Source organism: Drosophila santomea, chromosome 3R (genome assembly GCF_016746245.2).
Source record: "Drosophila santomea strain STO CAGO 1482 chromosome 3R, Prin_Dsan_1.1, whole genome shotgun sequence".
NCBI lineage: Eukaryota > Metazoa > Arthropoda > Insecta > Diptera > Drosophilidae > Drosophila > Drosophila santomea.
In genome coordinates this window covers 26,073,768-26,093,976 of record NC_053019.2, presented here as the reverse complement: position 1 = coordinate 26,093,976, position 20,209 = coordinate 26,073,768, and the positions used below count along the sequence as shown (strand labels likewise).

Here is a 20,209-nt window from a genome sequence, read left to right as displayed (position 1 = left end):
ATCCGGAATGGAACACTAGACCCCCAACATGCAACAGGTTGCAAGAACAGCAAGAAGAGCCCGCCCAAATCAATACCAGTGCAGTTCGTTTCAATTACATATCATTTAAACTTATTATTCTCATGATTTGTTTTGCGTGTGATTTAGGTTTGTGTTTTTTGTTGGTTTCTCAACATTACATTGTGTGAACTACGATCGCGCTACGTTCTCGGGATTGCTTAAGACTATCAATATATGCGACCCGTTTTTGCGGGGCTGGCCAGTTACTTTATTTAATGTTATCATTTTTGTCCTGTTGTGTTTCACGTGGGACAACAACTCTCTACACAACTTACTTGCTAAACATTATAATTTATCAATTTATCATTATCGGATGTGAACTAAAAACTGTTCGGTTCGGTTCGATTGGTTTGCTATATGCGATTTAGATTTACATTGAAAATGATTATGACATACTCTCATACTCTCTCTTTAACACATCCAATATCTAAAATGTTTCGTTAGGTTCTATAATTATAATATCTGTTCATTTCTAACGTATCGTTTATGGTGCATGGGTGGGGGGCGCGGGAGAAGGCGAGGAAAGTTGGTAAGCAAATGTTCTTAGCATCGTTTTTAAAATGATACTTAATGGATACAACATATATAGATATTAGCGTCTCGTAAGCCGTTTCATTGATCTTCTTTAACCGCTCTCGTTCACTCGTTTAAACTTTTAATTTGTAGTCCTAATGCTGCCTCTAATTCAACTGCTTAACCGCTTTTCACTTTCCGTTTTTACTTTTTATTACTTTTTTTTTTGGCATAACAAATTTCTCCATTGGATTGTGGGAACTTAACCATTTTTTGTTTAATCATCCATTCGAAAGGGGATCTCCTAGGGGTTCTCTTCTCTGCGGGGGACGTTGCGTGCTGGGTAGTCTTAAGTTAGTTACATTTATATCTATATATTGAATATATGTGAGGGCTGTTTGCGTGTCGGGACTGAATGTGTGTTACATTGCTATTTGTTGATAAGCTTAACTAAGTATCTATTAACCCCAAAACCAGTTTCCAATTTTCGCAGAAGGCCGAACTCCTCGATCTTTCCACTTCCTCGAAAACGTATTTCGGAATGGGAGCTTTATAGCTTGTGTCGTTCTAATTTGCCATTGGACTATCTGTGCTATTATATGTGTTGTGCATGGGTACGCACCCAAAACCAACCATTAGCACCAACCTTGGGTTGCTTGCGTGTGCCTAACAATGACCTTTGGCCACAAAATTCTTACAGGTTAGGTGCTCAGCCGTGGTCAGCCGCCGGCGCCCATTATCAGTCCAGTGGCTTGCCGAAAAACAAAATGCTGAGCAAATCGTTGAATGACAACTAAATCTGTGTTGGACTCGCTGCCTGGGACGTGGACGCAACGGCGGCCGCGGGAGCGGGTGAAGGATTCGCTGTTGCACTGTCTGCACTGGTGGCCGCTGGCGGGGATTCGTTCTGTTGGCTACCATTTGTGTGGCTCGGCTTCGGAGATTGCTCCTCCGCCTCCGTCTCCGTATCCATCTTGCACCGCGTATCGTTTGCATCGGCCATTGGCTCCGGCGGAGTGCATGCTCCCTTGGGACGAGACAACTTTACAGCGGCTGCCGCTGAAGTGGACGCCTCGCCACACGGTTCCTCACTTGGTTCCTTAGTTGGCCCCGAACTGGGGACACTGGCATCGCGCTTAAGGATGGCAAAAATGCTCTGGATGTACGATTCCATGGTAATCAGCGTGATAAGTCGCTTTTCGCGCTCCTCGTTGAGACGATCCTGGGCAGTCTTCTTGTTCGACGCCTTCTTGTTGCGCTTGGGCGTCGGCTGCAGCTCATCCTCCAGCTCTGTATCGTCATCGGACGAGGGAATTGACGTTTTCTCCATTTGCTCATCGTCGCTGCCTGCAGGAGTTGGTGGCTTGGTGCTGTCCGTCACTTGCTCCGAGTTGCCGCTGGATTCCATAGAGACATCTGCTGGTTTGTCGTTGTCTGTTGAAGTGTCCTTCTCGCCTTCCGACTGCGCTTGATCCTTTTCCTTGACCTTTTGCGAGTCGCGTTTCTGCTTCTTGTTCGGAAATGGATCTGGCAAATAGGGAGATGATGAAAGCTCTATCAATTTCAACGTACTCAAGTGGTCCCTCTAATCTAGGAAATATAATCGTAATGGTAACGCGAAACTTACCCCGCTCCGACTCCTTCCTAAACCGTTCGCTTTTGTTCTGAAGTGCCCTCAAAGATCCTCGCAACTCCTTACGCACTGAGGCCGGCACTCCAGTGGCCTGGGCAATGATTCGGATGGCGAACAGATCGCCACACAGCTCGTCAATGTCGTCCTTGGAGTGCATACCATAGTTGATTGTGTAGATCATACGGGCCACTGGCAGCTGGGCGGCAACCTTGTGATAGTAGAGCTCCAGAAATTCGCGAACACACGCATCCTTTAACATGCTTCGCTCGTCCCTCAGGACATTGTGGAGGTACTCCACCAACAGTTGATTTTTCACGAGCAGTTCAACGTATCTAAGGATAATAAGGAATGGAATAAAGTTGCATCTTATTTTTAACAAAGATCTTTCACTTACTTGTGCGTCAGAGCATTGTTGTGTATGCCCACCCAGAACTTGGGGAAATAGGTGAAGTGCAGCGGCGTGGACTCGATGGCCACCAAGCATTGCAGCTTGACTAGCGTGTCGTTCAGAGTGCCCGTGTTGACGCACATGCGCATCATGACATCGATGAAGTCATGGTATGGTCGGTAGAAGGACTCCACCTGGACATCGTAGTCCGCATCCAGACCACGAGGTGTCAGCTCTGCCAGAGCGATGCACATCTGTACCATGGGTCGCGGTGGACGGGGTGAGTTCTTGGCGCCCAATGGCCAAGGCGTATGCTTTGCTCCGCGACGCGGGAAGTAAGGTCCCAGAGGACCGATCGCATTGGGAGCATTCGCCACGGACAGATGACAGTTGATAAGAATGGGCGCCAGAATGCTAATGGTTTCCAGGCTGGGGTTGCGCACCAGCTCCTTGAGCACTTCCAAGGCCATGCGACTGATCTCCGGCGAATTAAAGGTGTTAAGTAGCGTGGCCAGTCGCTTCACTGCATCCGGCAGTGCCTTTGCCAGCGCCGAGTGTTGATGTTGCTGGCGCAGGAAGTGCTGCTGCTGGAATTGCATTTGCTGCAACTGTTGCAGCTGCAGATGTTGCTGCATTTGTTGCTGCAGCTGCTTTTCCTTTTGCTGCGGCGTCTGCGGTGTTTGCGTTTGGCTTTGCGACTGCTGCTGCTGTTTCTGCAGCATCTGTTGCTGCTGCAACTGCAACTGTTGCTCCAGCTGCTGCTGTTGTTGCTGCTGCTTCTTTTGCGCAGGACTGTCTGTGCGGGTTCGCAGCGTGGCTAGGAGGAGCAGCATCTCGCCCAAGAGATCGAATAGGTCTCCTGCGACATGGCAGGCGGTGGCCTCGTGATGCATGGAATGTAGCGTGTGCAGCGCCTCAAAGCACATCTCAATGCCGCCGTTAAAGATCACCATCGTGCGGTCCTCCTCATTGTCCACTGTACATGAATAGAAATACATTAGTGTTGCGTATTCCTCGAGAACTAGGTAGGGTAATATACAAACCAAGTATCTTGAGAGCACTGATCAGCGTGGACCAGGAGACACGAGCATCCAGACTACTGGTGTAGGACACGATCACAGCCCTCCTAAACTGGGTCACATCGAGCTTTTCCTGTTCACTGGCATCCGGATGACGGGTGGCGAACAGAGCCATCAACTTGAAGAGCTCGTCCACGGCTGCCGCGTACTGCGTGGGATGTGGCGTGATGTTTTTGAAGGCCCACTGCAGGTTCTGGTGCTGGGACAATTGGCGGGTGAGTGCTCGGCTCTGCTCGCAGCAGAGACGTAGTAGTCCATAGTAGGCGGGCAGCATGGAACGATTGTAGGTGACTATCTCCGCGTCATCATGATCGGCCCTAGGTGGTGAACACAAGGTTTAATAAAGTATATAACAGTCAAAAACAGTTGTCTCCTTACAGTATATAGTTAAATGCAATGTTGCGCGTGATCTCCGGGCAGTTGGCCACCTGGGCAGCATTCTCCGCACAGTCCACGAGCGAGTGGTGCCAGAAGGTTAATAGTGCGTGCTTGTTGTGATGGGCTGGAACACTGGGCTCCGAGAGGCGTGGATGAAACAGCTCCCACAGGGAGCGCATGTACGATCCTATCTGTAAGTGGCAACAAAGTGTTCCAATTTAGGGCTGAGCATATCGAGAATGGGGAATTGCTGCTGCCAAACTTGCCATTAGTTTTTCAGTCTTTGAAACCATACAATAGCTGAGCAGATTGAAGTACGCGGTCAGCTTGGTTGTGCCATGGGCTCCGATGTCCGCATAGACGCGCGCCGGACGCAGCAATCGCAGGAGCAGCGTAATCACCTGGTGCAGTACCGCCTGGGCATCGCTGTTTATGTCGCTGCGGAAGGATAAGCATTCTAGTTAGTATAACTCATTATAGATCATCACATATTACTTACCGATAACTGTGTGGATTGAGGGCCAGCAGCTTGTGTTGCGAGTGGGCGCGGAAGTTGGCCCGGAACGGCTGGGAGGGTACCAGTGCCACCAGCAGAAAGGCGGCAGCTGTAATAAAACCCGACCATTTAACAGGATCTCCCAAGCGGATAGCGCCGATATCATACCGTTCCGAACACGAGTGTTATCGTGGGCCAGCAGGAACTGCTCGAGCCACTTCTCGGCCGATTGAAGGATCCAGGCGTGGGCGATCTTGTTCTTGGTGGCCTGCAGCGAGAGCCAATCGAGCACGGACTGTGGACAGTACTCGGCCGCGTCCCACATTCGGGGCAGGATTAACTGGGTGAAACAAGGCAGGCCCACTGGACCGCCCTGCGTCTCGGTGAGCAGGGTGAGCAGCTTGAAGAATGGCGCGCACAGCTCCGTGTGCTTCGTTACCGAGGCGAATAGCATGCCAATGATCTGCGTGGCCAGGCGCTCATCCCAGCGACAAAGGGCGTGTATTAAATGCTTTGTCTGGTGCGGATTAATGCCGTCCTTTATTTGTTGGTACAAAAATGGAAAACCCTACGAAATATAAGCAAAATTTGACAAAAACGCAGGGAACTTTGAACACAGGAAAAACAATTAAAAATGGAATTCGAACGGCATGTTTATCTTGATTATTTTTGGGGAATTCGGTTACGGATTAATGCTGATGGATTGGTTAGATGGTTGGTATTGGATATGGCATGCTTGAATGGTAGTTTGATGAATGGATTAAACAGAGGAGACAACGCTTTCCAGCTTTTTGAGTATAACCTTGCCGCCGGCGATTGCAGTGAAGTCTTTGGGCGAGAGTCGTAGTCGGAAGTCGGGTCCCCTTGATCTTTCCACTAGGCTGGCGCATAGAGCAATCATCTTGTCCAGCGAGGCCGGACGCATCTTCTCCACGGACAGCGCCTCGTCAGAGGAGTTGTCTTCGTTGTCGGAGCTTATGTCTATCTGCTCGATAGAAAAAACAAGTACATCAAAATAACGATAGCAGGTGTACATTGTCTTGATCAACTTACGCTATCTGTTTGCTTGTGTCCCAGATAGAAGTCCACCAGGCTCTTGAGTATACCGATGCGCAGCAAGTACATGGCCTCCTCATCTCCCATGCGTGAGAACTCGCACAGCAGTCCAAAGTACTCGGACAAGTGCCGCAGGTTCGCTCGGGCACCGTGCTCCAGGAGCGAGATGAGCGAACCAATGAAACGGGTTACACAAGAGGCTTGGCCTATTAACTCCTTGTCATCTTCGTCTGTCTCCACATCCAGATACAGATCGGCATGTGAGGCACTGGAAAGTTAATTAATGGTTAATAAACATAACGAATCTTATATTAACTAATAGTATTTACCGTAATTGCTGGATGACATGGATAACCAAACGCTGGAACATTTGACGCACCATTTGGTTGGGACACTGGATTAGCACCTGGACCGGCCAGTAGGGCTCCAGCGACATGTGCGACAGGAACCACTCGCAGGCCTCCTGGCTGGCATTGAACTGCTTGGTCAGCAGCTCCACCCAGGGCACCATTGTGGGCTACACAAACGAGGTAAGATGAAAACTCACTCTTCCGGCTTTGCTAAGAGGATTAACTCACCTTTTCCTTGGCATGAATAAAGGTCTCAATGAAAAAGGACACAGACAACTTGGCTGCCATGCAGGTGACGTCCGTCTCCGATATTAATGATTGCGGTATGTGCCCACAAATCTGCCACATAAAGCTGTGAAAGACAACAAAAGATTTTTAGTGAAAAGAAATGCAAATAAGGTAAAATAAAACTCACTTGAAATAGGTGTGCTCGAAGATGTTGCGATCCTGCAGGAACTGTCTATTGTCCTGCCAAATCCAATCCTCGAGCTCCTTGTTCAACAATGGACGAAATAGTTGTAACTTCTGGGCAGCCTTCGACGTGGAAGGCTGCTGATCGTTGCTGGCTTTGTTGTGGCTATTGTTGCTTGGCTTATGATTATCACAATTGGCTGTTGGCTGCTTCTCCTCCTCGGCGACCACGATCGTCTTCTCCGTGGGCTTTTTGTCCGTCTCCGATTTCTTTTCGCCATCTATTGATTGCGAATCGCTTTCATTTTTCTCAGGCTCATCCTGCTTCGTTTCGGCCTCCGCGACCTCTTCTTTTGCAGGCGATTCCTTGGACTCTGTGTCAGTCTTCGCAGGCTTCTCCTTGTCTTTCTCCTCATCCTCCACTTCCACATCTACATCTGCCTTGATCTCGCTGGCGCTCGTCTCCATTTTAGTGGGCTCCTCCGGCTCGGATTTCTCTTCCACAGTCGGACTGGGCGTGGGTGTAACCAGCAGCTCGGAATGCCGTCGCTGCAGATGCTCTGGCAGTCGGCGCTCGTAGAACAGCATGTAGGCAGAGTTGGTTTTCTCGAAACTGAAGTCCAGATATTTCTCCGTCACTGAGTCGTAGGTTTTGCTCTGCAGATATTAGCCATAAGTTTCAGGTGCATAAAAACAAATGTAACCAACTACTTACCGTCATCTCGCCGCCAAAGCATTCCGCCGCTATCTGTGAGGGATCGAAGGGCTTCACTTCGGCATCGTTGAACAGGAACCAGCGCTCGTGTGGATGGTAGCTGGTCTTCGTGCGCTCCTTGATAAAGCTGTAGTAGTGGCCGCCATCCGCAGTGCCCGTGTGGACAGTGACGCCCACCAGTTCGTACCTGTGGCATTAGTGTTGGTAATTGAAAGGTCCAATAATATGTTCTAAACAGAGGTACTTACTCGTAGCATTCTTCAATATCGGCATCTAGAGTGGCCTCTGCCTTTTCGTTGTCGTTCCCATCGCCTGCACCGTCTGCGCCTTCGTTCTCACGTTGGCGCCTCTCGCGCTCCTCCTTGTACTGCTGCGGCATCAAGGTCTTCTCCACATAATGACACATGTTCAGGCGCAGCGGAAAGGAAAAGTGCGTGTTGACCTTCTCCTTGAGCATGGTGACCATGTTGAAGGTGTAGCGCATGGTGTTGAAGCACAAGATCTGGGGAAGCTTCTTGAAGCAAGCCCGCTTCTCAGCTCGTACTTTCTTGCCGCACTGCGAGCAGGTGTACATGTTGTCGCCCTCCAGTGTATCCTTAACGGTGACTTCGTCCAGGGATTCCTGCAGATTGCGCATATCTGCAACCTGGCAGCGGACCGTGTAAAAGTCCTCAGCCGTGCGGGAAACGTGACCGCAATCCAGGGAGACGACATTGTTGCTCAAGGAACCACAGAAGAGCCTTTTAACCAGGTGCTTCAGGTCAGGCGTCATATCTTCCAGCTTGGACACCAAATCGATAAAGAACTCGGCCATATCCTTTTGCTCTCCCGTATTCAGCGGCTGGTGATCCATTTGGTACACCCGACAGAAGCTTCGCGGGTTGTACGACTTCCGCTCCGACTCCAGTAGGTAGGCAAACATCCGTTGCAGCTCCAGAAGCGTGGGTCCATGCTTACGGGCAGCCGTGGGTGGCACTCGCAAAACAGCTGCTCGCGCCTGAGGCATCATGTACAAGTGCTGGACGCAAGAGGCCATGTAACAAGTGGCGCCCAAATTAGTCAGCCCCACATAGCCGCACTCAGATCTGCCTTCATCTCGCGGCCAATAGTCCCAGGGATACGGCTGCTTGGGCCCGGACTTGTGTTGTGCCAGAAGACGCCCATGCAGATACGCATAGTTCGTGGCGCATCCGCGGCACAGTTCAACCAGAAGATCGTAGGCAGATGCTCGAGACGACGCCGACTTGCACTTGGGCTTCTGGCGATCTGCCGGCGAGGGCATGTCAAACAGGAAGCCAATCAGCTGCTCAATAAAGGATAATGCCTTGGGGGTGTACTTGAAAGTGGTGTCGTACTTGATCAAATTGGACATGAGATTCAAGAGACCCACCAAGCCATCGTCCTGGTAACCATGGCGCAGTTCATAATACTCTCGGGTGAGAATGCTTTGCGAGATGCTTTCGCACAGCATTTCAATGTCGATGTGCTCCTCGGCCACCATTTCCGGTGAGAGAGTGTCCACCAATCTGGCCAGCAGCCAAAAGTAATCCCGGCAGGCGGGTCCGTAGGGATCCTTGCCCTCCTCAGAGAGCAAAAACTGCGTGGGCTGGGTGCCGGAGCTCATCTGCTCGGCCAATGGCAACAGGGCGATGAGCTTGTGCAGCAGTGGTGCCAACAAAAGGCGATAGCTGTGTGCGTTGCCTAAGCAAATGCGGTAGAGACCAGCGCATATCTCACGCCGCACCGCAGGTTCGGGATCCTCCAGGATGAACTTCTGCAGCCATCGACAGTGATCGGTTCCAGTTGGCGCCCAGAGAAGCCTTCTTGCTTCCGCCGAGGCGTGCACAAAACTCACTAGGATGTTCATAGCGAACTGGATGAGCTGGGCCCTGCCCCAAAAGCCGGTGCGCAAGTGCTGGAACTGATAGGGGAACACCAGTGGGTTGGCCGATGAAGCCTGATGCTGCTGGTGAACTTCGTCATTGAGGATCGATGAGAGTCGGGTCAGGCACTCTGGTACCTCCATCAACTGTAGCATGAACGGGTGCGGACGTGACATCAGGACATGGGCATCCGCCGACTGCAGTTCCTCGAATCCCAGAAGCCAGAGGATGCGCAGCAGGCTGGCCAGGCAATCGTGCCGCCATTCATTCAGAGCCAGCTCCTTGGGATGTGCGCTTTGCTGAAGTTGGCCCTCACTGAAGATTTCGTACAGATGACGAAGACCACCACATTTGACGAACGCCTCACTCCACTTATTGTCACCTCTTTCCATCACCGAAAGTGCTGGTGGGGGAGGGGTGGGAGACGGCGGGGTGGAACAACCCACTGGGCGCTCCTTTTCCTGTTCAAAAGTGTCGCCCTTCTTCTGACGCTTGCTGTGCTGCTTCGGTTGGTTTTCCTTATCGCCACCGCTGCTGCTGCTGGCCTCCGTTTCCACATCCTGCAAGCCAGTGGAGGGTGTGGGCGTCAGTGGGGCCTCCAGCTCGCACAGTTGCTCCTTGCTCAGCTTGACTTCGGGCGGCGGTGGTGGTGGCTGCTCGTTGCTATTTCTCCGTCTTCCCATCGAGGATTTCTTCACTCGTACCTGTTCCGGTGGATGTCCCATGGCCACATTGCCGTTGGATTCGCCGCGTCTGGAACTAGTTAGGGCCAGACTCTCCACAATATGAAGCGAGTACATGAACTTTTGCAGGTTGTTTGGGTCGAGAAGATCTCTGAACTTTTGCTTGATCTGCTTGCGCTTGGTGGCCAGTTGTTCCTCCTCTCCGGCAGCATCCATCTGCTCGAGTTCGCTTAGGTCTGTAACCAGACTCTTAAAGGCGTCCAGAATGTGCGGATTGGTTGGCAGCATGGCAAGGATATCCCATACGCGTCGTGAGAGCAATTGCGCCTTTGTGTGATGCTGCGGATTTACAGTCGACGCTTGTGGTTGCATATCTCCCAGTGTTTGCATCAGGCAGAATAGCTTCTCGAAGTACTTTGGCTGCAGCAGGAGCACCGTGGGCAAACACTCCTTCGGTGGTGGTGGCAGCATTGACGGGTGCTCCAAATTGGACTCCTTTCGCCTGGCTCCACGTCCACCCAAGGACACGTAGACGATCTGATTATCCTTGAATCCAGCATCGCCGAGACTCCGTTCATCGTAATCCGAAGTCAGCTCCTGTCCCTGCGTGATTATGCGTAGCGGTCCATCGCTGAGCAGCAGACCGAGCACAGGAGCAGCCAGTCCAGTTTGGAGGCTCTCCCACCACTTGGACACCTCCGCCTTGAGGTCGGCGATTAAGTCACACGCGTGCATCTGCAATAGGCTTTTTTCCGAAAGTCCTGCCTGTTGTAGCACGATCCGCAGAGGTGGACCCGCTCCCTCATTTTTTAGGTTACTATGCGATCCAATTCCTTTGCCCTCGATGGCCCAGCGGCGTAGATGGAACGCATATCGCCGCCGGAATGTATCCAAATGGGTGTTAAGCAGCAGCAGCCCACGCTGGACGCGCATCAAAGCAGTCTCATCATCGATGCTGAAAGAAGAAAAGAAATATAAAAATGGTCAAAGGATAATTTTTTTAACACACCTTTCCAAAGCCGTGGCCGCTTGAACTAGGTTTTCCATGCACTGGGAAACGAATTCCTTCTCCAGGCGCAATTGTTGACCCATGTAGTACATGTTGATGTACTGTATGGCCGCCAAGGAGACATCGTTGCTCTGGGCGCGCAATGCGATCTTCCACAAATGGTACATGCCAACGGCACTGGCGCTTGCCGAGATCTGCTCGCTGTGCTTGTCGTACTCGGCCATGGCGATGCGGGCGAAGCTGCACAGCTGTTGGAATAGTCCCAACGCAACCATGGAGAACTCCTCGGGTCGCAACTCTGGGAGTTTCTTCAAATATAAATGCTGCAGTGCTTCAATGCCCAGAGCGTGCTGGTCACCGCCTTTGGCCTGTGCCTGCAGCCACGAAAAGTAGCAGTCGGCACACTCCGGATCGTGGGCCAGCCACTCCCATAGCGCGTCAAGCTGCTCCAGCGTTAGGCGGAAGCTTTTCGGGGATCCCACCGTCGAGAATATCGACGATAGAAACTGCAGTCTTACAGAAACTTGTGTCTTGTGTGAGTAGAGTTGTCCGCCCAGCTGCTGCTGCTGTTGCTCTCCGTTTTGGGTGATCAGTACCTCGGCATGGCGACGTGCATAGTGGCGTATATTATTGAAAAAGCACTGCATCATCCGGTGATTTCGCTCTGCCCACAGCGTCATCGAGTGCGTGTCCGAGGGTCGGAACTGTTGGAACGAGGCGAACAGCTTGGGCAGCAGTCGCAGACTGACAATAACGCTCCGGTTGTTGGCGACGTTATACAGGCAACCCTCGATGAATTTCGTTCGCAGTTGGCGGTCCATGCTGAAACACAGGAGAGTTGCTAAAGCTTTCTCCGCCTCCAAAGCCAGTGATTCTCCCAGTTGGCCCTGCAAGACAAGATTAGCATAACATAGGATTAAAGGACATCGAAAACCTAAAGAAACTTACAATTTTATCGTCTTGAAGCAGATCCCAGAGCAGTGTGTTTCCGGGTTGGCACACATCATTTAACTTGAAGGAGGGCTGCACCGGTGTACTACCGGACGTAGAGCTGCTCTGACTTGCCTTTGGCGAATGGTGCTGTTTCCCGCCGGAAGCCACCTCCATCAGATCCACATCAGAGTCCGACTTTGCCTTGGCGGCAGCAACCACGGCGGCTGCTGCAGCAACGCTGGCCTGCCGGTTCATCGCCACCAGCGTTTGCTGCGCAGTGCCGGTAGCCGCCGCAGCAGCGGCTACAGCAGCGGCAGCAGCAGCCACATTCGACTCGCCAGACTTCTGAAGGGCCATCGCCGACTGGGCCACCATCATGGCGGCGGCCGCAGCTGCAAAGGCTGGTGGAACGTCCGGACAATTGGCGCGTGAGCTGACCAGCTGGGCCAGCTCCTCTTCGCAGGGCGACACGTCCTCGTCATCAAAATCAGCCAGGTTTTTCTCGGATTTGTTGCTCATCGGGGAGGAGTAGCTGCCATCGTTTTCCGCGCCACTGAGCAGTTCATTGATATTGGTCTCAATGGCCCGGATATAGGGTCCCTCTCCCTGCAAATGCTTTAGCACCGCGGCGGGCACCAGCTGACTCGTTGCGCCATCGCTGCACTCGTCGCTGTCCGCTATAAGCTCGCCCTCGCCATCACCATCGGCTTCGCCATCTGCCTCGTCACTGCTGGGCACATCTTCACCTCCGTCCCAGATCTCGACCAGCTCATGGGGCAGAATAATCTGCTTATTGGCCTTTTGGCGACGTCGTTTGTTGCTCGTCTTTTTGCGGCTGCGATGCAGTTGCAGCTCCAGGGCAGCCCGCGATTGCAGCTCCTCTTCGCTGCTTGTGTTGTCGATAATGTTCACAATGCGATTGTTTCTGGACGAATTTTAAAATGGGTGTTAGTTAAATTCCTTTTTTTAGAAAATTTATTTTACTTACACCATGTCCACTTTGCCCATATCCTCGGGGCTTATCTGCTTTCCCTTCTCGGTGGTGGGATCACAGATGTGCCGCCTGTGCCGGGCCTGCTTGCATGGAGTTACTCCATCGATTGGACTCTTGTTACCGACACCACCGCCGCCTCCACCGCTGGCAATGCTACTGTCGTCGGCGCCCACATGGTCGTCCTCTGTGTTGCTGCCCTCAATGCTGCCGCTGTCAGAGCTGGATGCGGTGACGTTGGAACCCAGCAGGTGGTCTTGCATCAGGTTCATCTGGCTGCGCGAGCAATCACGAGTCCACAGCAGTTTTGTGAGTGCTGAGGCGATGTATATGCTCTGCTCAGTGTGCTCCTTGGGATCCATGCGGCAAAGGAGCGAGTAAAGGTGCATGGCCGGGCGCGGGGCCAGGTTCTTCACCAGCGAGGGCAGAATGTCGAAGATCGTCTTTGAGCAGTGCTTCAGCTGGGTGGCTTGCCAGATCAGCTTGATGTCTTCTTCGGAGATCTGGTTCTCCACCGCCAAAAAGTTGAGCAGAACGTGTGCCTGTTTAACGATCTCTACGTGCAGATTCGGGCCAAACAGATGCTGCACAATGTGGTTTTCAGTCAACCAGTTCGCGATGCGTTGTCCGAAGAGCTCCACTTCGTTGACGGTTTCGGTGGTGCAGATCTCATTAAATAGATTAATGTGTGCGTTGATCTGGGCCATGCCTGGAAGATATTTGAAATCATTTAGTTTCAGGTATAATATTTATTGATAAATAAATAAAATAACAATTGAACTTTGTTCGAAATGCCTTCAACAAATATCTGTACATCGTAGGACCTACCTGCCAGTCGCATGGTCAGCGTGGTCGATGTGAAGTACTTAAAGGCCAGTGCCAATCCTTCGGTATCGAAGTTAACTGCCACGTCCAGCGGGTCCCGCATAGAAGACCACACAAAGTCGGCCATCGCGCGGGTGGCGGCTGATCGGAGGCTCTGATCCGACAGCTTGCACATGTACTGCAGTATCCGGCTGCGCAGCGGTACGAATAGCTGGGTATTACAGTGATAGTTCAGCCAAAGTTTCACATTCGAGACGGCAGCGGTCATCGAGTGAGCGGTGGACACTGGCAGGTCGGGGTGCTCGAAGCACAGCGACATGGCGCCAAAGCCGCCCGAGTTGCAGAAGAGGCTCACATTCCGCAGCAGGTAGATGGGCAGGTCGTTGTCATGAAGATCGCAGATGAGGGCCAGGTGGTGGGCCTCCTCAGCCTGCAGGTCGTCAAGCCGAGAGTGCATGCCATGCTTGTGGGCGATGTACAGCGGGAAGTTGAGCAGGAACACCTTTGAGACGAGCACCAGTAGTTTCTCCACCTCGGGCAGGATCCATGGCTCCTCTGTGTACTGCAGGTGGGATTTGTGCTGCGGATTGGCTGTTTGCGGAGGAGGGGGAGTGCAGGGGCCAACTGGCGGCTTCTTGGCTGGCCCATCGCCGGAGCCCTGAGCCTCCTCACCGGAGGATCCAGATGGCTCCTCCTTCTTAGTTTCTTCCGCAGGTGTGGATGAATCTTTTCCCTCTGCCTGGGCTGACGCCTCGTCACGCTGCTGCTCTCGCTGCTGTTGGGCCTGGGCCACCACCTGTGCAGCACTGGCCGTTAGCCGCTTGTAGTTGTCGATGAGGTGGTCTATGTGCTTCAGATGCTGCACCGTCAGACAGATGAGCGACTGCACTACCAGATTGAAGCGGTCATAGTTCTTGGTGTCCCGGTACAGGCACATGCACTGACGCTGCGGCCAGGACTGGATGTAGTTGAAGGTGGTCTCGATCTCGCTCTTCAGCAGCAACTGGAACTTGAGATCCGAGCTGGCCACGCGCACCTCATCTGCAAAAGAGATTCGGAATACCAATGGTAAGCAGGGGCAGGGTCTTCTATGTTCGCCTTTCTTTTCTTTTCATCTTTTTTTTTTTTTGCGGTGAACATTTTTGACTTACACAGCTCCAGGAGATTCTGGAAGTCGGCGCACACCTCGCACATGGTGCTCCACTAGCTGCACACACCAAATTGGGGGCTTCCAGGGGTTAGGGCCGCCTTGCCAGCGGCGACGACTCCTGGCCGTCTAGGGAGAGGAGTCGGAGTCTGGGATACGCTGGCGGAGTCTCGTTCTCGGTTGCGGGCACTTGCTCTTCTTGCTTTTCGTTGGTCGCTCGGCTCGCTCCCGGCGGTCGTGCAATGCCATTTAGGATGGCGCCCTCGCCTCTCAACACGGAACACTGTTTTTCGGCAACAAAAAAATGATAATTCTACACTCGGACATATATATATGGTAGGGATATATATGTATATATATACAATTACAATCGAAGCAAGAGCCAGAGTTGGAGCGAAGAGGCAGGGGCAGGGTTGTCAGGCTGTGTGCACGAAATGTTGTCGTCTATCGTTTATCGCTCATAGGTGGCGTTCTGGTATTTGCAAAAACACCATTTGTTTAACCGCTAACGGTCACACTGGCCAGCCACCGAATTTCTTGCGAGCCGCAAAATTTTGTTTACATGCTATTTGTTGACTGAAAATCTATATCATTGCCATGGAGGACAGCCAAATGGACACAAGCTCACCCACAGAGTCTAGCTCCGAGGTGAATTTCAATGCGGACGAGGATAAATCGCAGGAAACGCGTTCCGCAGCCGGCGTTTGTTACTGGTAAGCTCATTGTATGGGCTTTGTTTGTTCGGCCCCACAATTGATAAGATTGTTTTTTAGCGGCAAGGAGCGTAATCTCAACATTGTGGAGCTTCTTTGTGCCACCTGCGCTCGCTGGGTGCACGAGACCTGCGTTTCCTACCAACTTGGTAAAGGTAAACTTCTGCCCTTCATCACCAACTATGTGTTCGTCTGCAAAAACTGCTCTGCCAGCGGATTGGAAAGCTTTCGCAAGAGTCAGGCCAGTAAGTTCAAAATGGTCGACGTAACCCTTATGGAAATGACAATATCCATCCCCAGCTATATCCCAGATGTGCCACTGCGCCATTGCCAACATGCAGCAAGCAGCTTCCAGGGACGGACGGCGCGAGATTCAATTTAGCAAGGACAAGGAGATTATACCGTACATCGAACAGTACTGGGAGGCCATGACCACCATGCCGCGCAGGTTGACCCAATCCTGGTACAGCACCGTCCAGCGATCTTTGGTTAAGGATGTGCAAACCCTGTTCACCTACGAGGAGCACTCGGAACATGGCGCCATGTACGGACTGTTCCATCAGGATCTGCGAATTATCAAGCCCAACTACGAGAGCATGAGCAAGAGCGGCGCCCTACGACTCACCGACGATGGATATACTCAAGGTGAGTGTATTACTTTTTTATAATCAAAATATACAAAATAGCGCTATACTCTTGACCGCATGTGTTATCGAACCCTCGGGAGGAAAAGCTAAAGGAATAATGTTTTGGCGGCCAAATTACACTGGCAACACTGGTCGTCCAGCTGATTTTGGCACAGTGGTTTTCGTGTCGTCTATTTCCCTACCTATTCGCTCCCCCTATTTATCGCGGTTTCCGCCTAGTACACTCTCCGCAAACAAACAAGCACACTTTGCCGCTCCCTTTTGCACGCTCTTTCGCAAGTGTTTGGCAGAGTAAAGCAACAACAACTGGAAATCGCAATGCGGATCGTAGTTTCAGATTTGCACACACACAAAAACACACACACACACACGCGCAAAAAGAGAAAAAGAGAGAGCCCCACGTAGTCAGATTGTGGGCGGGGCGTAGTGGGGTGGGGTGGGGCTGGCAGAGGCGCTCAACTTGGCTCATTCATTACAAACAAATAGTTACGCTTGGGGAACACTTCGCCAGTGTGTCAGTGTGCGTGTGTGTGTGGTGCTCTTTCGGGGGAATTGATTTTGATTTGATTTTGAGCACTACGCAATTGCAAGGCCCCTGCTCCTTCAGTTCAGCTCCATTGTGACCTGCTCCTGCTTCTGCTCCTGCTCATTCCTCCCGCCATGGCGTCATCTTTTACGGACGAGGAATGTAAGCCCGGAAACATCACCGCCTCGAACTTTGCCCACTCACCTACATATGTAGATAGTCCCAGCAATCAATTTCCATGATGAAGGAATTTCCTTGGCGATAGCTCCTTTCAAAAGCATTGCACATACGACCCAAGATTTACTCCAAGCGTGGAGAACTCCCAACTATCACAATCACGCATTCGTTTTGCTGTCTTAAGGACTTGATTGTATTATATTATTATGTTTATTGGATTTGTAACTAATGCTATGCTCTCCTGCTTCCAGCTACCCTGTCCAAAAACAATCGACAGAAGAGGAAATTCCCCGGCACGGATTCGGGACCCACGGGCAAGAAGGGTCGGCCCAGTTCCGATATTACGGCCAATGTAAAGCTGCCACCGCATGGCTACCCACTGGAGCACCCCTTCAACAAGGATGGCTATCGTTACATACTCGCCGAACCGGATCCACATGCTCCATTCCGTCAGGAGTTCGACGAGAGCTCCGACTGGGCGGGCAAACCCATTCCCGGCTGGCTTTACCGCACCCTGGTTCCCCATTCTGTGCTCCTGGCGCTGCACGATCGGGCACCGCAGCTAAAAATAAGCGAGGATCGGCTGGCGGTAACAGGCGAACGTGGATACTGCATGGTCCGAGCTACACACTGTAAAGTTATATATATATATATATATATAGTTTCTTGAAGAAATCACTTACATCAATTCTTTTTTCCCAGCTGTGAACCGGGGATGCTGGTACTTTGAGATCACCATCGAAGAGATGCCTGAGGGAGCTGCCACGCGACTTGGTTGGGGCAGGGAGTACGGAAACTTGCAGGCTCCATTGGGATATGACAAGTTTGGTTACTCCTGGCGATCTCGCAAGGGCACCAAGTTCACCGAGAGTCATGGCAAACACTACAGTGACGCCTATGTGGAGGGCGATACCTTGGGATTTCTTATAGAGCTGCCAGAGGAGGCGGCGCTCGACTATCTGCCCAACACATTTAAAGATCGGGTAGGCTTGTATCGTTAGTCGTCTTATACAATTCTTGTTTCTCTCTTTTCTGATCAAACCAGATCTATCTTTTGTATTGTAAAATGATGTAGGTCATCTTGATAATTAGCCTATATTATGCCTTGCCCATGAATTTGCATCCTGAATTTGCATATCATTGCATCTTTACAACTCGACCCTCCCTAATTAGCAATCTTGTTCAATCTATTCATTCTTACATTCCACAGCCCCTTGTCAAGTTCAAGTCGCATCTGTACTACGAGGACAAGGACAAGATCACTGAGACCCTGAAGAATCTGCACATCCTGCAGGGCAGTCGCATCGAGTTTTTTAGGAACGGCCAGTCCCAGGGTGTGGCATTCGAAGACATTTATGCCGGCAGCTATTTTCCGGCCATCTCGATACACAAAAGTGCCACGGTCAGCGTAAACTTCGGACCCGCCTTCAAGTATCCCGAGGTGCTCGTCGAGCGCAAAGCCAAGGGGGTAATATATCTTGGTTTGTTCCCAGGAAGCTTAACATATATTATACTATCCTCTCCAGATGCACGATCGCGTGGAGGAGCTGATCACAGAGCAATGTTTAGCCGACACCCTTTACCTCACAGAACACGATGGACGTTTGCGACTGGATAATATGGGTCTTTAGTGGGTTATGTCGTCAGTTACAGGAGTTTTAGAGAACTTGGGTCTTATAGGAATTTTAATTCGTTAAAACAAAAGATAAAACGCGTTATTTTTGTATGCACTGTTCTTTGGCAAGCAGAACTTATATAAAACTTTGTAAAGACTATCATAATACCTAAAATACTTAGAATTTACCACTTTTAAAGCAGAAGAATTGTAAGAAAACACTCTTTTGAGATCAGTTTTATTGTTTGAGGTTACTTGAAGGCTTTGAATTTCGAGGCACTGTAGGGTATGTAGAAGGCGCTGCTGGGCGCAAATTCGGATCGCGGATGATGCACTGCCGCCGAGATGGAGCGGCCCGTGGATGGTGTGTTGCTGGAAACGCTGGTCGCCCCGAACGGATGCAGTGTGGAGCGGTTGGAGGAACTATTGCTGTGGCCGTGGCTGTTGTGTCCGCCGCCGCCGCTGGAGTTGCTCTGGCTCGAAGTGGCCGTGGTGGTGGCTAGTAAATCTCTGCTGTGCCTGCCCAGATTAAGGGAGGGCAGGACTACCGCGTTCTTGTTGTTAAAGAAGCGATTGGCGGCCATGGGCATGTGCCAGGCGGACGATCGATGGCTTTGATGTGGCAACACGGCAGACTTGGCCTGGTTTTGATGCTGCAGCTGCTCCTTCTGCTGCACCTGGGTGAGCTGAACGAAGCTGCGGTTGTTGAGCAATCCCCGAAAGCGCCGATTGGTGTCCAGCACATTTAGGATGGGCGGCATGCGCAGGCGAGCCGAGGATTGAGTTGTGGCTGAGATGTGCAGCTGGGGCTGGTTCTGCTGGCTGCGCTGTCGTTTGAGGAGTCTAACCGAAACGGAGGTGACCCGCAGATCCCTGTCCAGTAGATCCACCAGCTTCTTCTGGCTATGGCGCAAATAGGAGCGGTGATGAGGCTGCTCTGGTTCTTCTGCCTTGGGTGTGAGAAATCCATCCTCCGCCTCCTCATCATCGTCGTCGTCGTCCAGGGAGTTCAGACTGAGATTTGAAATCGAGTCAATATCCTCCCGCGTCTGACTATCGAAGCTGTGGTGGCGCAGCGGTCGAGTCCTGCGGCCCAGCAGGCTGGGAAACTTTCGGTGCCAGTCGGCGATCTCGTTGCGTAACTCCGGCTCCTGAAGCTCCGCCAAGGGATCCTCTCCGCTCATCAGCCGCTCCACCCGCTCCCAGTCCAGCAGGTTCTTTTTGATGGCATCGTCCGCCCACGGAATGGAGCCCACCGAGCTGCGGTCAATGCTGCTGGAGGAGTAGGGCACATCCTGCAGGAACTCCGAGTCATCCGGATCGTCCTTATCCACTTCCTGTTCGTTGTTGTTGTCGTTGTCGTTGTCTTTGCAGATGGCACCCTCATTGTCCTCCAAATCCGCTCCGAAATAGTAGTGTCTGTCTGAGGACATCAAAACTGCTCCAGAAAAACGAGCTGGACTCGTTCTGCCGTCGCTTTCCCTTCCCTGCTCCTTGATCCCTGCACTCGCAAATCCCCGTGGGTGTCCTTTCGATTAATGTAGCTGTGCCTGTGCCAGTGACAGTGCCTGTGGATGTGTTCCCCTTCAAAATCGATGCCGCAAAAGGCGGCGAGCGACAATTGTTGTGTTGTGGCCCATTCCAGTTTGGCTTGTTATTTATTGTCCTTTTGTTGTTTCCACCACCGACAAAAGGGCGCAGGCTCCACGGCGTTGCCAGTGTCGACCAGAAATAACGTTCGTTGGTTCAAAGTGGTTCAGAAAGGCGAGCATAGAGGGCATTCTTTTCGAGTTTATCCATTCAAAAATCTATTCAAAAAGTATTTTTTACTCTTATTTTTATGAAAACTAAATAATAATACCACGATGAGCATAAGAAGGTATTCCAAAGCTAATGGTATTACTAAATAATTTTTTAAAATGTCCCGCCAAATTGCCGTCTGCCGCACAACGATATACCGATGTTTGAGTGTATATTGTAT

General features: G+C 51.4%; 3 protein-coding genes across 6 annotated transcripts; 1 reads left to right on the top strand and 2 right to left on the bottom strand.

Annotated features, from left to right (window-relative positions):
* Positions 1 to 84: 84 nt before the first annotated feature.
* Positions 85 to 14,966, bottom strand: LOC120453381 (ubiquitin carboxyl-terminal hydrolase puf). Of its 3 annotated transcripts, XM_039638056.2 has the most exons (21): positions 14,913 to 14,966; positions 14,555 to 14,833; positions 13,407 to 14,444; positions 12,576 to 13,287; positions 11,603 to 12,512; positions 10,655 to 11,541; positions 7,328 to 10,600; positions 7,080 to 7,266; positions 6,369 to 7,021; positions 6,182 to 6,305; positions 5,933 to 6,120; positions 5,601 to 5,871; positions 5,350 to 5,532; positions 4,716 to 5,115; positions 4,551 to 4,656; positions 4,318 to 4,489; positions 4,052 to 4,242; positions 3,638 to 3,990; positions 2,601 to 3,570; positions 2,201 to 2,538; positions 85 to 2,127 (listed from the first exon to the last, which is right to left on the bottom strand). In XM_039638056.2, the coding sequence occupies exons 2-21, from the start codon at positions 14,595 to 14,597 to the stop codon at positions 1,367 to 1,369; spliced, it is 11,760 nt and encodes a 3,919-aa protein (XP_039493990.1). In that variant the 5' UTR covers positions 14,598 to 14,833; positions 14,913 to 14,966; the 3' UTR covers positions 85 to 1,366. The 3 variants fall into 3 exon arrangements, with proteins under 3 accessions (XP_039493990.1, XP_039493989.1, XP_039493992.1); XM_039638055.2 differs by lacking the exon at positions 14,913 to 14,966 and having other exon boundaries at positions 14,555 to 14,893; XM_039638058.2 differs by lacking the exon at positions 14,913 to 14,966 and having other exon boundaries at positions 85 to 2,100; positions 14,555 to 14,893.
* A 147-nt stretch (positions 14,967 to 15,113) lies between these two features.
* Positions 15,114 to 18,463, top strand: LOC120453384 (set1/Ash2 histone methyltransferase complex subunit ASH2). Of its 2 annotated transcripts, XM_039638066.2 has the most exons (7): positions 15,114 to 15,263; positions 15,324 to 15,508; positions 15,564 to 15,908; positions 16,865 to 17,245; positions 17,316 to 17,596; positions 17,824 to 18,081; positions 18,140 to 18,463. In XM_039638066.2, exons 1-7 carry the CDS (start codon positions 15,148 to 15,150, stop codon positions 18,242 to 18,244), a joined length of 1,671 nt encoding a protein of 556 aa, XP_039494000.1. In that variant the 5' UTR covers positions 15,114 to 15,147; the 3' UTR covers positions 18,245 to 18,463. The 2 variants fall into 2 exon arrangements, with proteins under 2 accessions (XP_039494000.1, XP_039494001.1); XM_039638067.2 differs by lacking the exons at positions 15,114 to 15,263; positions 15,324 to 15,508; positions 15,564 to 15,908 and adding an exon at positions 16,410 to 16,598.
* Positions 18,450 to 19,975, bottom strand: LOC120453388. The gene has a single exon (XM_039638073.2). It carries the CDS (start codon positions 19,659 to 19,661, stop codon positions 18,480 to 18,482), a length of 1,182 nt encoding a protein of 393 aa, XP_039494007.1. The 5' UTR covers positions 19,662 to 19,975; the 3' UTR covers positions 18,450 to 18,479.
* Between the last annotated feature and the right edge of the window lie 234 nt (positions 19,976 to 20,209).

Coding starts and splice junctions, on each gene's coding strand:
- LOC120453381 (XM_039638056.2), bottom strand. CDS start 14,597: ATGTGCGAGGTGTGCGCCGACTTCCAGAATCTCCTGGAGCTGT. Junction 10,601..10,654: donor GCGGCCACGGCTTTGGAAAG/GTGTGTTAAAAA, acceptor TTCTTCTTTCAG/CATCGATGATGAGACTGCTT. Junction 7,022..7,079: donor GCTTTGGCGGCGAGATGACG/GTAAGTAGTTGG, acceptor TAATATCTGCAG/AGCAAAACCTACGACTCAGT.
- LOC120453384 (XM_039638066.2), top strand. CDS start 15,148: ATGGAGGACAGCCAAATGGACACAAGCTCACCCACAGAGTCTAGCTCC. Junction 15,264..15,323: donor GCAGCCGGCGTTTGTTACTG/GTAAGCTCATTG, acceptor ATTGTTTTTTAG/CGGCAAGGAGCGTAATCTCA. Junction 18,082..18,139: donor TCGAGCGCAAAGCCAAGGGG/GTAATATATCTT, acceptor TATCCTCTCCAG/ATGCACGATCGCGTGGAGGA.
- LOC120453388 (XM_039638073.2), bottom strand. CDS start 19,661: ATGTCCTCAGACAGACACTACTATTTCGGAGCGGATTTGGAGGACAAT.